The sequence below is a fragment of the Pinus tabuliformis genome, chromosome 3_2 (assembly GCF_031772625.1).
Source record: "Pinus tabuliformis cultivar Carrire ecotype Pingquan chromosome 3_2, CPIR1, whole genome shotgun sequence".
NCBI lineage: Eukaryota > Viridiplantae > Streptophyta > Pinopsida > Pinales > Pinaceae > Pinus > Pinus tabuliformis.
In genome coordinates, this window is record NC_142302.1 from 1,217,752,588 (window position 1) to 1,217,768,903 (window position 16,316).

General features: G+C 38.4%; 1 protein-coding gene across 2 annotated transcripts in view; it reads right to left on the minus strand.

The window, feature by feature from the left end:
- The window catches only part of LOC149185123 (uncharacterized), a 162,286-nt gene that overhangs the window by 58,298 nt on the left and 87,672 nt on the right, over nucleotides 1–16,316 (minus strand). The window contains exons 4-5 of one of the 2 annotated variants that reach the window (XR_016257351.1): nucleotides 2,046–2,112; nucleotides 1,685–1,794 (exon numbers count right to left, since the gene is read on the minus strand). Coding sequence is in view for 1 of the 2 variants with exons in the window: in XM_089417772.1 (XP_089273898.1) it covers nucleotides 1,735–1,794; nucleotides 2,046–2,112 (127 nt within the window). In the remaining variant the exon portion in view is untranslated. The remainder of the gene's footprint in view (nucleotides 1–1,684; nucleotides 1,795–2,045; nucleotides 2,113–16,316) is intronic. The other variant, XM_089417772.1, reaches the window with a different exon arrangement.

The window sequence follows — 16,316 nt, forward strand, 5'->3', positions numbered from 1 at the left end:
GAGGCTAGTCCCTCCCAATATATTTATGGTCCTCAATGGAAAAATCGGTTATCAAGTCGATGAGTCTATTTGTTATTAAGTCATACAGGTATAGTGACAACATTTAATCACTCTATACAACGTAACCATTTTTATAAAAAATGTCATTTCATGCTGTAGGAAATGTGGTTAGACACACATAAAACTCTTTTATTATGTCTCAGTATGCCGGCCATGTTTTCCAGGATTAAGAATTTAAGATTCCTTTCTGCTATAATTAAATGAATTTTATCTCATTATAAGGTATCATTATACAATTGTCTCTCTTATATTTCAAGGATTTTTAGGCTTAAGGTATTGGTATCCAGTTTGGGCGGCAAGCAGCCCCTTTAGACAGTGTGCAGTCCATCACTTTGAAAGCAACGTGGTTTCTTTTATGTTTTCTATCTTCGTGATAATTCATCATATTTGGGTTATCTGTTGAGCATGGTTTTAAAACTTGGACTCAGACATCAACTCAGCTACCTATCAACTTGGGCTTCAACTCAAACTCAGATCGAGTCAGATTCAATGACTCAATTTTCAACTCATAAAACTAAGACTTGATCTGGTTTCGTACCAAAGCAGCCCTTTGTATGGAGTTGACTCGATGGCCTATCAACTCAGCCAGTTTGACTGGTTCCAAGTCAAACCAGTCTGAATTTTAAAACTTGCTCCAGTATTAGTATTGCAAATATTTTCTGAATATTTCAATGATATTTCTGTTGCAATCTCGATTTTTGGTGAGCTTAGAGCACATCAAGTGATAACGAAGCGACAGGACTGATTTTTGTTATCTCAGGGTTTATTCTACTATAGTCTTTACTTTTGTTTAATTTTGGGCACTGCAGTTATTGCAACCATTTTACAATGGTTATCCTCAGAAGGCAGTTGTCTTCATCAAACTCAACTTTCAAGCATTGTTTTGCAACCAAGATTACTAAAGCAGGTTCTTCTTCAATCCTGTGACACAAAACATCATGATTTCTTTGATTCTAACTCATGGTCAGCTCAGCTTGTGTGGCTCCAGCTCTTGGCCAGCCAGCAAATTCTACTGAGGCTCAGCCCGTGGCTCACTCCTGCTCACATAGACTCCAAGATGTAAATGAATCTTTTAAAACCAAAACTCCTATCCCAAAAGCAACCTTACATAATAGATGGATTCATTATAATTTCAAGGTGCATTTTTCTTCTTTAGACAACATTGTTATTAGCTTCTTTTATGATAGACTTTATCTATTTCATATCTCTGCTTTTCTCCTCAAAGACAGCACTGAACTATATATATTATAAAGGAATCATGAAATCATGCCGAGTTTAACTAATTTGTGCCCCACCATGATTTCAATAAAATCTGGCTCCTAATAGGATCAGTTCAAATATCTACCTTATCCAGCAGCAAATAAATGATTATGACCTTGTAAACAACATATGATAAAATATTTCATATTGAGAAGACATTTAGCTGACAAAAAATGACCTACTAAACAAAGATTAACTACTTGTGGAAAACAGCATAATAAATCATATCAACGTGAAAAATTTTCACACCTTTCATTGGCTCATAAATTAGACATTTTACTACACAAAATGAGCTACTAAAAAAAGGTTAACTAGTTGTGGAAAATAACATAATAAATCACATCAAAGTGAAAAAATTTCACACCTTTCAATTGGAAAATTTTAAAATTGCACGCAGCATCAGAAGGAATTACTTTAAGAAGCATGGAGTCCTTCTCGCCTTGCAATATTTCGCCACTTGTCCTTCAGATCCACCTTGAAAGGCATATGGTATACATGTTACTGAATATAATTTTACCTGAAACATGAGTTACTATAGCTGTCTACAAAAGCCTAGTCACGGCCTTATCTAAGAAGAATCAAAGCACTTAAAAGCTTTTCCAACACTGCTCTTACTGTTCCTGTTCCACGTTCAGTTTTATAATTTCCATCTATCTGGGCTGAAATATGTACTATGACAACCAGCTAAGAAATATTTTTACAAACAAATTGCTTTCTCCTTTTACCTCAGTTCTTTCTTCAAAAATATCATGGTTTTTCTCAAGAATGAATTTCCAACGCCCTGTACCATACCTGCAGAGATAATACAAATCTCAGAAAAGCTAAAAACCCTCCTGACCTTAAATTCATATCCATCTTGATTTAGTCTGAGAACTCCAAATAATAATGTGCTTTATTGCACAGCAAACAACTCTTATGTTACTTATAATTTAATTTATGAACAACATTTGCAGCTTTCAATAGTTACTCCGAATATGTTACATGCATGTCGGATGAATAATCCTGCAGGCATTTACAAATATATAGCCCTACACGCTTTGACTCAAGACATGTAAAACACACTTACCATATAGTCACATCTCCAATATGGAAAAGAAACCTTCCATGACCCACAGATACCATGTCCAATAAATATAGAACCCCTTAGCCTGTGTGCTTCAGGAAACCCATTTGTTCATGCAATCTCATCTCATTCACAGGGCAGCATGGGTTTTAAAAAGCTAGTATTAATGAACAATAGCCCACGAAATTGTTGAAATGTGTAACTAGGTTCGGTCTTCATAATATTTTATGTACTATCGATTTTATGTATTTGATGTATAAAAAGGAAGAAAAATTATTAGTCATTTTACAAAGAATGGGGTTTCATGCTCAAAGTTAAATTGTTCTAAACTTCTATGTCAAAGCACCCATTGTATGCTTCTTGTTGAAATATGTAGCTAGGTTCTTTCTTCATATGTACTCTTGACTGTCATATATTGTAAAAAGAAAAGTAAATTATTATTATTATTATTTTTATATAACATGGGTTTCATGCTCAAGGTCAATTTATTTTAGGTCCAGCACCCATTGTGTGCTTCTAGGGTTTGTCATAGAGTCAAGAAGTCAATAGAGTCATTGTCATATGTAAAAGACCCCATTGGGCATCTTGTAACATGTCAAAAGAATTATTTTTGAGTCAAAAGTGTCAAATTACTCCTCCAAGACCAAATCGGCTTGGCAGTGGAGAAGTCGACCTAATTAGGGCAATGCGTCCTCCTGAAAAGACTATATATAAGAGACCATTCGACCTCATTTGCAGCATTACTCACTCACTCATCAAGGAAGCAAGAACAAGAAGGAAAAAGGAAAGTGAAGGACTAGAAGGAAGAAGGAAGTCGGAATTTCTGATTTTTACACTCTCTCTTTCTCTCACACGTGCGAAGGAAGGCTAGGGTTTCTGCAACATCAAGGCTGAAATTTTCAAGTCATCAAGGATGGGTCAAAATTGGAAGAGAAGAAGCTGATTTGGTCACCTACAAGCCTTTGAAGAGGAAGCAACCCAAGCGAAGGAAGGAGGAAGCCTTAGGAGCCCTAATTCACCCACACATGTGAAGTTGCACCTAGTTGCAAGGGGGCGAAAATTCCAGACCTGCATTGAGGGTGGAAATCTGAAGTTGGGGGTCAAAGTTCTGCAATTAGAAGTGATTTGACTTGGTAAGAAGAAGGCCTAGGAGCACAAATTAGCTTCCTTAGAAAGCAAGCATGCTCCACCCTTCAAAACCTTCTCGGAAAGACTCTGGGTCACTCATATCCATTGACTTATCATTCAATAGTGACTCCATACATATCAGGTCTCCTCCCAACTGGTGAAAGTCTATAAATAGAAGGGAGTCTTGGCTGAGGTGACTGTGGGCGAAGAGTCCATTTGTTGCCCTTGGCCTAGCATTTTCCCTTTAGGGATTCCCCTTAGGTCCCCTGCTAGTTTGAGCATGTAGTAATCTTCATCATGTAGTTTGGGCTAGTTTCAAGGATGTAGTGATGTTCATCATGCCCTTTGTCAATATGAGCTCTGATTCCATGTTGAGAAATTAATAGGGCTACAATTGAAGTGATTTCTCTTAGACTTGATAACTGCTTGTGATGTTCTTTTACTTTTCTTGATTATTAGCTTCTTCTTCTCTTATTATTATATTGTTCTTATCATCAAACAGTGACCAAAACATGAAGATCAATAATACACAAGGACACAAGATGTAGGCTGCTAGTCAGGGCCAAAACCTCTCCTCGAGAGGAAAACCCACAAAAATCTCCTCTTATAGATTCTTCAAATGACAAATTCCAAGACCTCTAGACCAAGACCAAGTCAAACCCTAGAAGGTTGAATTTGTGTTAAATTGAAGCATATATGATAGGAGTTCCATGTTTTTGTTTCTGCTGGAAGCTTGAAATAATAGTTTATTATGCGTTGGAATGAAGCACTGAAACCTGTGATAGCTTCTTGTTGATGCACCAACCCTTGCGTTCTTTGAATGCGATGGTTGTTTCTCTGCATTAAGACCTTTGTATACAATATGTTGAAACTGGGCCAATTCATATTTTGAAGACCATAGAACCATGAACTCTGTTGAACGAGAATGAAATTTGTGCATTAAACTTCGTTGCACTGTTGATGCTTCGCTCTACCGAGAAATGCATGGAGTCTACCCATGGATTTAAGCTCAGTGCAGTGATCAAGGTTGTTTGCCAAGCTCATAGTCTATGAAAAGCTCCCAATCCTCAAAACCAGTGAAGAACAGAGTTAACCAAGAACAAAAAAAAATAGCGTTCACAGTCTTAGAACTGGAAACACTGGCTCGATTCAGAGTGACTACATCGTGGCAGTGAAGATGCAGGGTGAGGGCATGCAAGAGCAAGATGGTACACCCTTCACGAGAGTTCACTAAAGATACCAAAGGTAAGAGGAATTCCGCTTCAGTTTGCATTTAAGATCTCGAAGATGTTGTCATATTGGAGGAATGTCTAGTGGCAAGGATCTTCCGCCATAAGATGGTCCACAAGATTGAGAATTTAAATAAGATAATTACAAACCTAAAGCTAAGAGCCAAATATATTGGAAATTTTGGCAATCCCCTCAATCGGGATAGATATATATATATATATCTATGCATTTACTAACCAGAGACTCATTCACCAAAGAGATTGATTTTTTGCACCCGTTTTAAAGCGTCTGTTGTGGTCTGGTCCATTTCTTCATTTATTCGGCTTCCATTTTGAGTTCTTGTTCGACCTAATTCAGATGCAGATATAGGTGATTTTTCCATTTCACAAATTCGGTCAAAAGAAATCTTGAGGTGTTTCCAATTACTGTGTGGAACATAGCGAGCGAAGAGTATCGCTGCACAACAATAGTGTGTGAGCTTTGGAGCAGTGTGGTCGGCTCTGGTGGTCTGTTTTGTTTATGTGCGTTGAGTTATGTATTGAACGTTGAAGCTTTGTGCATTAAGTCTTCAATACCGAAGCAGTGAGCATTGTATTGGAGTTGGTTAAGTGCCCGTTTGGTCCTTCTAACTACTTTCAACAGATCACCCGACTTTTTGTGCAGGGAGTCCTTTTGTATTTTTCCGGGCTTTTCCTCTATGTTGCGTTCATATTGATTTGGTTCATGTTTCACTAGAGGCATTGACCCCTTTGACTGGCTATTTCGTTATTTTCAAAGGGTTGTTCGCTTTGTGATTTCGTTATTTTCATTTATTTAATCTCGAATCTACCACGGCTAACGGAGAAATCGAATACACAAGAAGATTTAAAGTGTGTAGTTGCAGCTATCTAGCATTGAAAGTCGTTTGTCCTTTTGTATGTTTACTAGTGCATTTTCATTTGAAGCGGATATCTTTCGTTTGTTGAGTTTGTGTTGTTGAGCTTGAAAAATGGTCAAACTTGATCATTTGCTAGACTTATTAAGCAATCTAATCCTGTCTATTGATGACAACACAATCGAAATCAACAAAGACTCTCTCTTTGAAATTCATACCTGTTTACAATATGCACAAGAACAGATTGATTTTTTGAAGCTTGAATCTCAACTACAGCAGGAAGAATTACAGCAGTGGAGTCAGCACTCTAAACCTGTTTTTGTTCAGAACATTGAAACAGACTCCCATAAGAAACAAGTTGATTCAGATCCAGTGCCCGATGAAGCAGCAAAGTTACATGCACATGCAGAAGTTCAGTATGCACTTCCCAAGCCCATCATCAGACCTTGGGAAGAGCTTGTCCATAACAAGCACAAAACCGGTCTTGGATATGACAAAGAATTGTCCTTTCATATTCCAGACTATTCCAAGCCCATTCAATTTCAAAGTGTTGGGTTTCTTCATGGCGGTTCACCTTCACCTGTTCCAGATTCTGCTCCTCCACATTCGCAGTCAAAAGTTGTTAAATGCCAACATGTGACCGAGTTGGCCATATGAAAGATCATTGTTTTGATCTTCATCCATGTGAGCACTGTCATAAAACCACTCATTTTTCAAACAGATGCTTCAAAAACAAGCCTCCTGCAAGAACAAAGATTCATCTTGGATGGATCGCTTCTTGGCAATGGGCTTCAACAGCCAAGAAGATATTTCAGTCATATGTCAAAACTTGTTCTAGAGTATTGAACAGTCTTGCAGTTGAGTTTTCTCCATCATCTCACCTTGTATCTGACAGGGGGGAAGTGATGGTCATCTACAAGTTTCAAAGCCACATCAAGCAAGCCTGAGCCACAACCTACCATACCAGATTCAGAGTTGTAGCCAGAGACAAAGATGCCCTTGAGCATGCCTTCGATTGATGAGCAGCCTTAAATCATCTATGCGGGGTTGAGACATCTCTTCAAAGAATTGGGAACACTTCCTCTAGCAAAAGACTTCAGCTTCTTGTAGTTTTGGAAGAGTTCCAGGAATTGCATTAAGCATTCCAGAGTTGGCGATCATCCTTAAACCATCACAGGTTGAGACCTCCCTTTTCAGGTTGAGGTTCTCCCTTTTTATGTGGGGTGAGACCTCCCTTTCAAGGTTGAAGGTTTCCCTCTTTAAAACATTAGGAGCACTTCCTCTAGCAGAAGACCTCAGCTTTATGCAAAATTTGGAAGAGTTTCGGGAACTTCTCTAAGCGTTCTAGTGTTGGTGGTCATCCTTAAACCACCCCCCTTGTAACAACATTTCAGAGAGCACATTCAGACTAGTGCTGCCATGCATCTTTGCACATTTTGTATTACAATTCTCTTCTTGGACTCACACATACCCCTTCAGATTAAGGGGGGAATGTTGGACACCTAATCCTCTAACAGTTGGTGTGGAAGCTGAAGAGTCAAAGGGAGCCCAAGGGACCACTTGGAATATGAAACCAAGGGTCACTCCTATGTATTATAAATATGTATCATTGTGAATAAGATAGGTAACTCAATGTTTATCATTCATATTCTGCCTCCACCATGTATGTGTTTAACAATGATCAACAAATAGAACCAGTGTGGAAAAAGTCTGGAAAAAATCCCGATTTAATCCTAAAAACGCGATTTTTTGAACTAAACGATTTAATCCCCCAACTTTTTCACAAAGGAAAAAATTGAGATTTTTTCCTTATACTCTCGATTTAATCAGGAGTCGACCCAAAAAGTTTGCCTCCCTTCCCAGGCCGCAAAGGTGAAAAAACTGTAAATTGAAGCTTCCATCCATGCATTTTCAAGTTATTGCATTGTATTGTTTGTCATACTTCTTGCGAGCATAGCAGTCTCATTTGTAATCTGTTAGTTTTGAGGTTAAGATATCTTTTTGTTTTCCAAGGAAAAACAAATCTTTATACTTCATATTTCTAGTTAGAAAGCAAAGTATACATTGGCTAAGCCTCCAGGCTTTTAGTGATCCAGACTCTAACAGCCACTGCCCCTTCAAAAGATTACAAAAGTACCAAAAGCACAGGCATACAACAGTCTTTCATAGAAAGAACCCCACACCATCAAAAACATTGTTACAGTTGTTGAATGCTTCCAAAAGAAACAACAAAGAGGAGGTCATGAAGATCAAATAGCAACAACCTGTCCAAAAAAAACAAAACCAGTGCCTCAAAAAAGAACCCATTTTTCAGACAGGAACAAAGTAACTGTGAAATCTTGTGACAACAAAGATCCTTCCTGCAATGAGAGCACGTTTTGAAAGGGAATCTTCTTTAGTGGTGAACTCCCTGTAAATGTGGGCAAAGGTTATGTATCAAAAGTGGATTTTACCTCCAAGAGTTTTTGAATAATAGATGCCAAGGCTAGGTTAGTAATTTGACATCTACTGTTTTCTCAGAAAATAAGCAGCTTGGAGTCACCAAGCGTTAATTTTCACATCTATTGTGATACTCACTGTTAATTTTCATTGTACCTACCACCTGACACCTTATTACCTAAGCAGATTACAATCTACTGAATAAATGCATGACTTATTTCTTAATACAATTAGCGGAAACAAATATTAAAAGGGGAGGAGGATCTCAGTGACTGATTACTTGATGACTTTTAGATGACTCATGATATACATTTATGATATTTTTTGTTGATATTTTGACTCTTGAGAGTTGAGACTCAGACAGGACCCAAAATTCAGGAGTTGATTCACTATTTTGATATGTGATGTAGCATTAGACTTCATATACATATTATATATTAGCTTTCTTTACATGTTTATGTGGAAATGCATTTATTTGATGTTGTGCATACTCTAGATGTTAAAAAAAATAAAATAAAAATAAGTAATTTTGTGTTTTTTTAATTTTGCCGATTTTTTGCCGACTTTTTCAAAAAACTCTCGACTTTGACGAGTTTTTCAACTTTTGGACCCTTGCCGAATTAATCCCGACTTCGACTTTTTCCACATTGAATAGAACACCAAACCATCAAATGACACTAAGTTGAAGCCTCAAAGCAAAAGGAGGGTTTTCAACCCTTGAAGTGCATAGGGTTGATGGCGTCAACCAATGTTGTCAGAACCAGACCGGTCATCAAACCAATGAACCCCCTGAACCGGGAACTGGTAAAAGAAACGGTTAACCAAAAACACATGAAATATTCAAATTAAAAAAAAAACATATATATTCGCGTACATCCACATGAATCCAAACCAATTATACACAAATAAGCAAAATTTCTCATTTATATAGCATGTAAGGATGCACATAACCAAAATAACATTGAATGAAACCCATCTTTGAACTGAAAATACATCAAAAAACAAGCCCTAGATGGCCTCTAGCATCCAAAAAAAAACAAGGCTATAACAAATACCTACATGTCATCAAAATCTTCGCCTATATTGGTATCTTCGTCATCAAGTTCACTCTACAAAACATTAAAATAAGATAGAAAATGCTTTAACATGTCAATTCATTATTTATTTGAGTGATGGGTACATTTTTAGTAGGATGATGATAGAGGAGTTTGACAACCAATGTCAGTAACATCAAGGTACATAGAGGACTTAGAGTTCTTGATTCAATACTATTTCCATACTCTCATACACGACAAAATCTAATAGAAATGTTGCAACCCCTGCAATCCTGAGACCTTGAAAAAATGTGAAGTTTGTTGGATTTTTAGTTGGATCTAAAATTCAACTTTCTCTATATGAAATCCAATGAGTTTGGAACCACTCTCAAACATCCCGAGTCATTTCATAGTAATGTTAAAAATTTAAGTAAAAAGATGAAAACGAAAGATAAAGGAGAATGTCACTTTTACTTACCAATTTAGTCTGGTTTTGATATCACTAGCATCACCCCTAGGGAAGCACTTTCAATCGTGTAAATTGCTAGATTTTGAAGTTTTGAGGCTCAACAAGGTGAAAAAAGTTCAAATTAGCTCAACATTCAAGTCCTAGTTGAACTGGGCCAAAAACTGTTAAAATTGGCAACTAGGGCCAAACTCCATGTGGGTCATCTTAATAATGGAAGCTGATATTTTTCTTGGATCCCCCTCATCGAGAGGTGTAGGATTGATCTAAAAATCATCCAATTCCGATAAGTATTCATGGAGATATGATTTTATTTGTGTTATGGGACAGTTCATCAAGGTCGGTCAGCAACCAAATAAACCCCACTTGTGCTCAACGTTTTAGTATAAATAGAGGTGGCCTTCAAGTCATTTTCAACACACTTGGGATCACTTCCTCTCTACTCATCTTTGGGTTTTAGTAGGAGGAGAGATCCTAAGGGATAACGCTGCCCTAATCCAGAGGGCAGAAGCCGGAACTGCCGGGAATAGCCGGAATTTCCGAAACTGCTGGAAATCGCCGGAATTTCCGAAACTGCCGGAAACTGCGGGAACTGCCGAAAATGCCGGGAAAAGCCGGAACTGCAGGGAAAAGTAGAGAAAAGCCAGAACTACCAGGAAAAGCCGGAATTGCCGAGAAAAGCCGGAACTGCTGAAATTGCCGGGAATAGCCGGAACTGCCAGGACTGCCAGGAATTGCCGGAACTGCTGGGAATAGCCGGAATTGCCGGAACTGCCGCGAATAGTCGGGAACAACCAGAACTACCAGAACAGCCGGGAAAGCTGACGCAGAGGGAAGAAGTCGGAACTGTGGGTAACTGCCGGAACTGCTGTGAATAGCTGGAATTGCCGGAATTGCCAGAACTGCCGGGAACAGCCGAAATTGCCGAAACTGCCTGAGCATCTGTCTCCGAAGGAGAGCAACATGCAAGGGACAACTAACTAGCATTGGGACAGTTGTATGGTACTTAGTAGCAAATACACCAAGCATGCAATGTTACAGCTAGCATGCAACAACAAGCATGCAAAGGACAACAAGCATGCTAGGGACAACAAGCAAGCAAGATGCAACCAACACATAGGTCAATATGGCAACATGGTGCAGCAATGTCACATAATGCAGTACAATGATGGGTACAGTGATGATTAATGAAGCATGATGAGATGCAGCATAGTGATGATGGGTGCAGTATGGTGTAGCATGGTGAGATGCAGCATGATGACGAAATGCAGCACAACGATAAGTGAAGGAGTCACCTTGGAGAATCAGTTGAAGCAGCATGTCTTCAACTGATCTCATGTATCATCTTCTTAGAGATGATCTATGCTCTTGTCTAGATAAGTCAAAGTGTTGACTTCGGTTGTAAACGTACTATCTCTCTCTTGCTCTACTGAACTATTGAAGAACATATAAGAAGAATTGAACAAGGGTTTCCCACACTGGGGTTTGTCCCTGACTAGCACCACATCTTGTGTCCTCTTGTCTTGGCTTGTCTTATGCGATTTATGTTTATGTTCTATCTGCAGTTTACTTTAATGCTGATGTGATTGCTAATTTGGAAAAGGTATTGAGCTAACTGTGAAAATTGAAATAAATTGCTCTAAGCATAGAACATGCCTAAAATTAACAAAAACCCTAACCCTAGCGGCCTTCCTTGAAGGGCCGAAATTTTAGGAGAGAGAAAAAAAGATAAAATTATGATTTTAAGTGCCTTCTATCTGCTTGGGTGATGGAGTCTTAGGGATTTTGACCATGGAAATATCAAACCCTTGACGGTGGTAAGGGGGAAAACCCGAAGTTTTCACTTGCTAACCCTAACTATCACTTTATGAAGGAATAATTTACTAGAGGAAAACCCTCTAGGAGGTTCTCGAGGGAGTCTAAGGAAATAAAATTAAAGCATTCAAAATTTACCAAGCATTTCCTATAAATATAAGCATTTAGACATGGTACATAGAAACTGTAACAATATTCATGACATGCAATAATCATTTAAGATATTCAACAAAAAGTACTTACAAGATATCTAAGAACAAGCCTTCGTTATCCCAAAATGGCATCTCCAAAACAAGCACTACTCTTCACAAAAGATGACATCCACACAAAGTAAAGAAAGAACAAATCGCAAGGGCGAGTTCTCTAAGAGAGGTTGACTTCTCAACAAATGATGATGAACAAAATGAAAGAGGTGATTCTCTATTATATGAGGCCTACCTCTTCTAATTTCTAACTGAAAGCCCCTACACAAGTTTAATTTTTTAGTGGACAGAAAGTAAAATTGGCTTACAAGCCAACCCACTAGCTTTACAACAAAATATGCCAAGATAAGCCCACACGTGTGAACTGTAGACCTAAAAAGGTGATGACATCATGCTCTTTAGAGCTCCAAATGTTCCATAAAGGCAAAGTCAAGGCTGAAAATGTCTCCAAGCATTATGATCATCCTCCATTTGAGGAAATGCCAAATAGTGCATCGAAGCAGCTCCAAGGGTCCAAAATCCAATGGTGGGTGCCACACATCATCTCCATGGGTGTCAAGTGAGCAACGTGGTGCCTCCTCTCTCCAGCGTTATAGCTCCATTAGGTGAAACAAGCCCTCCTCAATCATCCTGAGGATAACCATCCTCATCTGGGCCCTAGATCATGGCATGCCCATCAGTTAGTGTCAAGGGAAACCTAGGTGCATGTTTGGTCCACTAGTACATCATCAAGAATCCTCCATGCTAGGCAAGAGAAGACCAACGTTTTGGCTCCTGAGGGTGCTCTAGGATTTATATCAACTACTCAAGTCATCAAAAGACCCAATGCTCTGCGAAAAGTGGGCAACGCCGCATCTACTAAATCATTATGCTCTCTACAACATGATGAATGGCCAAGGCATCAAGTGGAATGGGGTGCCTTCAAGGCCTCTAGACCACCTAGCAAAACCAACTCAAACTCAAGTGAAAGCAATCATTCATTAGAGACTAAGATCATAAATGCATCTAAGTGGACCATACTTAAGTGTTAAGGGTATATTAATACTTCAAACCAGGATCACCTTCAAATATCTAACTAGACCAAGTCTCGCAAAGGTGTTCCCTAACTTTGTAGGAGTGGCTAAGTACTCAACCCTATTAGCTGCTTCTAACCCCCAAGGGGAGGTGCCATTTCCAAGGTCAACGCTTCAACAAATAGGTGTTGGTGTAAATCACAATGGAAGGGAGTAACTTCACAGCCAAGTGCCATGGTCAGGGGACTCGCTAATGGGAGTCCACATCCTAAGTGCGTAGATGTAATAGAGTGAGCAATTGTGGATGCATGAGTTATCTTGCTTGGCCTACCTTTTCCAGCCTCTAGTGCACCTTTTACTTCTTTTTTATAATGCTTTGTATTTTGGTGCATAGCTCAAGGATCAAAGCTTGCTCTTTATGATATAGCATTTAGTTTACCTTTTAAAATGAAAATTTTTATCGCTCATCAACGTTAAGAGATGCAAGGGTTCCTTTTCATGAGATGGAGCATCAAGGGCTCAAGAACTAGGTGATGGCTAATGAGGAGGGTAGATCTCATGTTAGGCTTTTGCCCATGCGCTAACTTATGCCCCGACCATCTTTTGCATTTTGATTTTTCTTTTCCTTTCATTATGTCCATGTTATGCTTTTCCATTCTTTTAGCTACATCAAACTCCAAGGCAATGTTTTCTAGGCCTACTCAAGGATGTAGATAAGAGAGTGCCAAACCCCAATGAACCAATGACAATTCAAAACCAAAAAATGGAGATGTTATCAAGGGCTAATAATGTGATATGCAAAGTGCTAAGTATGGTAAAGGGAGAATGAACACCCTATTTCAATCCAAGGCTTTCAAGTAGTGCCCCCTCCTATAACCCTAAGGCCTTTAGGAGGTCCCACTGGACTAGGGCTAAAGATTAACCCCACTAATAGGGCGAGAGAACAAATTCATGGTCAAGATCGGTCAACCATCCAGATCACCTCTTTATCCATACTAAATGCCCAAAACATTATGTAAAAGCTCCCTATTGCAAAATAATCAAAGTACCTAATGAGTGGTAGCCCACCTTCATTAAAGAGGAATGTCAGATGGTGAGAGGTGTAATGACTGGTGGAAATGGTGGAGAAGCTTGCATATCATCATCATCAAGCAAATGTGTACGGTTGTTGGCCAGCTAGCTGTCCAAAATAGGAGAAAAAATTTCTCGTATGGGGTTACCCATTTTGGTGGGTAACAATCATAATATTCAAAATTGGTCGATTCGAACTAGAAACCAGTCAAACTAGTCGGTTCATTAGTTGGCAAGGATGAACCGGTTCAAAAATCGGGTTAGATCTTTTGGCGGGCTAGGGTTTTCTATAAACCTGCCATAAACTCCTTGGTTCCATCATAAACTGGTCAGTTCATTACCATTTTGGTCGCAAAGCCCTTGTAACTTGTTTTGGCGTTTGTGAGTGGTTTTGAGGGAAACTAGGGTTGTTTCCCTCCAAAAACAGTCCCTCCAAGCCTTTAAAAGCATGCCTCCCCTCTCATTTGCCTCACATATTTCAAGTTTCAACCTTAGCAATATTGGCAATCACTGGTAATGTTAAATTCTTAAAGTAAAAGTTACTTAAAATTTTAACATTACCATGAAATGACTCAGGGTGTTTGAGAGTGGTTTTGATTTCATTGGATTTCATATGAAGAAACTAGAATTTTAGTTCTCACCCAAAATCTAGCAAACTTAATAGTTTTTCAGGATTTCAGGATTTGGGGGATTGTAAAGTTTCCATTTTATTTTGTCATGCGGGAGGGTATGAGATTGACATTTGATCAAGGGCATGAAGCCTTTTAAGTACCTTGATGTTGGTGGCATTGATTGTTGAACTTTCTTGATGTTGGTGTTATTGATTGTTGAACTCCTCTACCATGGTCTTAACAAAAATCCACCCTTCACTAGAGGAAAATAATTGGTGAGGCATGCTAAGCTTTTTCTACCATATTATAAAGTTGAGGAGATGAACCCTTCACTCAAACCAAAATCATTGGTTAGACATGTTAAACTTTTTCAATTTCTACCATATTATAAGGTTGAGCAATCAAAGTCTGAAGACTTTGAGTTAGATGATGTTTATGTAGCTTTTGTTGATGATCCCATTTCTAATGTTGCAGAATCAATGATAAGTTTTATGAGTGATCATGTTGATCAATGATTTGTAGTTTTGATGTCTAGTTTTGCTGCTGCTGCTACTACTACTACCACTGAGGTTGCAAAGGAGTTTGAGGAGTCCTCAGACTCTGAGCCAAATGATGTTTATATAGCTCATGTTGATGATCCCATGTCTAGTATTGGTGATAAGTTTCATCATGATGAGTAGTTATCATGTTGATTAATGATATGTAGACTTGTAGTAGGCTAGTTTCCCTGTACCTTGTGGCATATTTTTTGGACTCTAGAAGCCATTTAGAGCCTCGTTAATTGTGTATTTTGTTGTTGATATGTATTGCACTTAGTGCCATTTTGATATATTCACCTTTACATGGTATATAGATGAGCAAACTTTGCATATTTTGTCTCTTTTGGTTTGGAATCCTGGTTTTAAATATTTAAAATAGTTTTTCTCATTAAAAATTAATTATTTCATGTATTTTTTTAAAGAACGATTCATTGAGATCTAACCAGTTCGGTTTTTCCGGTTTCGATTCGAAAACCGGTTTGATATACTATGGTAACAATCATCACGATAATAAGTTTGAATCCTAAGAGGCACACAACATACTTTTGTGGTCTTTGTTATGTTGAGAAATCTAGGGTAGTGCTTCATTAGGGTTTTATTAACAGATTTCTCATTTACTTGACAAGTTCTTGTGATGTTTATTACATTACTTCTTTAATTTTAGGTTATGTTCATCATCAAGATAAATGCAAAACAAGAAGATCAGAATACAAACAATAGAGACACCGGAGATAGGCTCCGAGACCATAGACCATAGACAAATCACCAAGATCAGGCCATACAACTCACCAAGACCATAGACCATAGACAACACACCAAGATTAAGCCAACCACCTAAGACATTGAACTGCTTCTTCAAACAAGAATGTTGCTTCTTACTGCACAACTTCAGACCTACAAAAACCCTAGTTTTTCCACAGAAAAATTCGGCTTCCAAGAGAGAACAGTAGACCAAAACCAAACAGAGAGAAAGGTACTTCACTGCCTGCTTCAGAACTTCACTCTTCCTATGTTGCCTCAGATCTGCCCAAGATGTTCGATGCTCAGGTGTGTCTTGTGGAGGACAAATGTTCCTCTTTATATAACTTTCCATGTGGATGCATGGGCCTCATCTACGCTGACTTTAGGGGCTGACCGACCTGACTCTTGGCTATGTCACTCAATGGGTACTTTAACCCAATGTTGCGAACATCGGCATCAGGATAAAATCGGCAAGGGACCGGAAAACCAAAAAATCATAAAAATCGTGAAAATATCGGTAAAAAATCGGCAAACATCGGCAAAAGTAAGATACCATAAAAATATTTTTTAAAATCAGCAAACATCAGCTAGGCCAAAAAACCATGATTTCGAGATAAAATCGGGGTGTTCGCAACACTACAGTTTAACCTATTGACTATTGACCCAAGCATGAAATCCATCCTTTTAAGTCAATTTTTTTAAATAAAATTATTTTTCTTTCTTTTGACAAGTACAATAATAATTACATCAAGTCACGATCCAAATACAA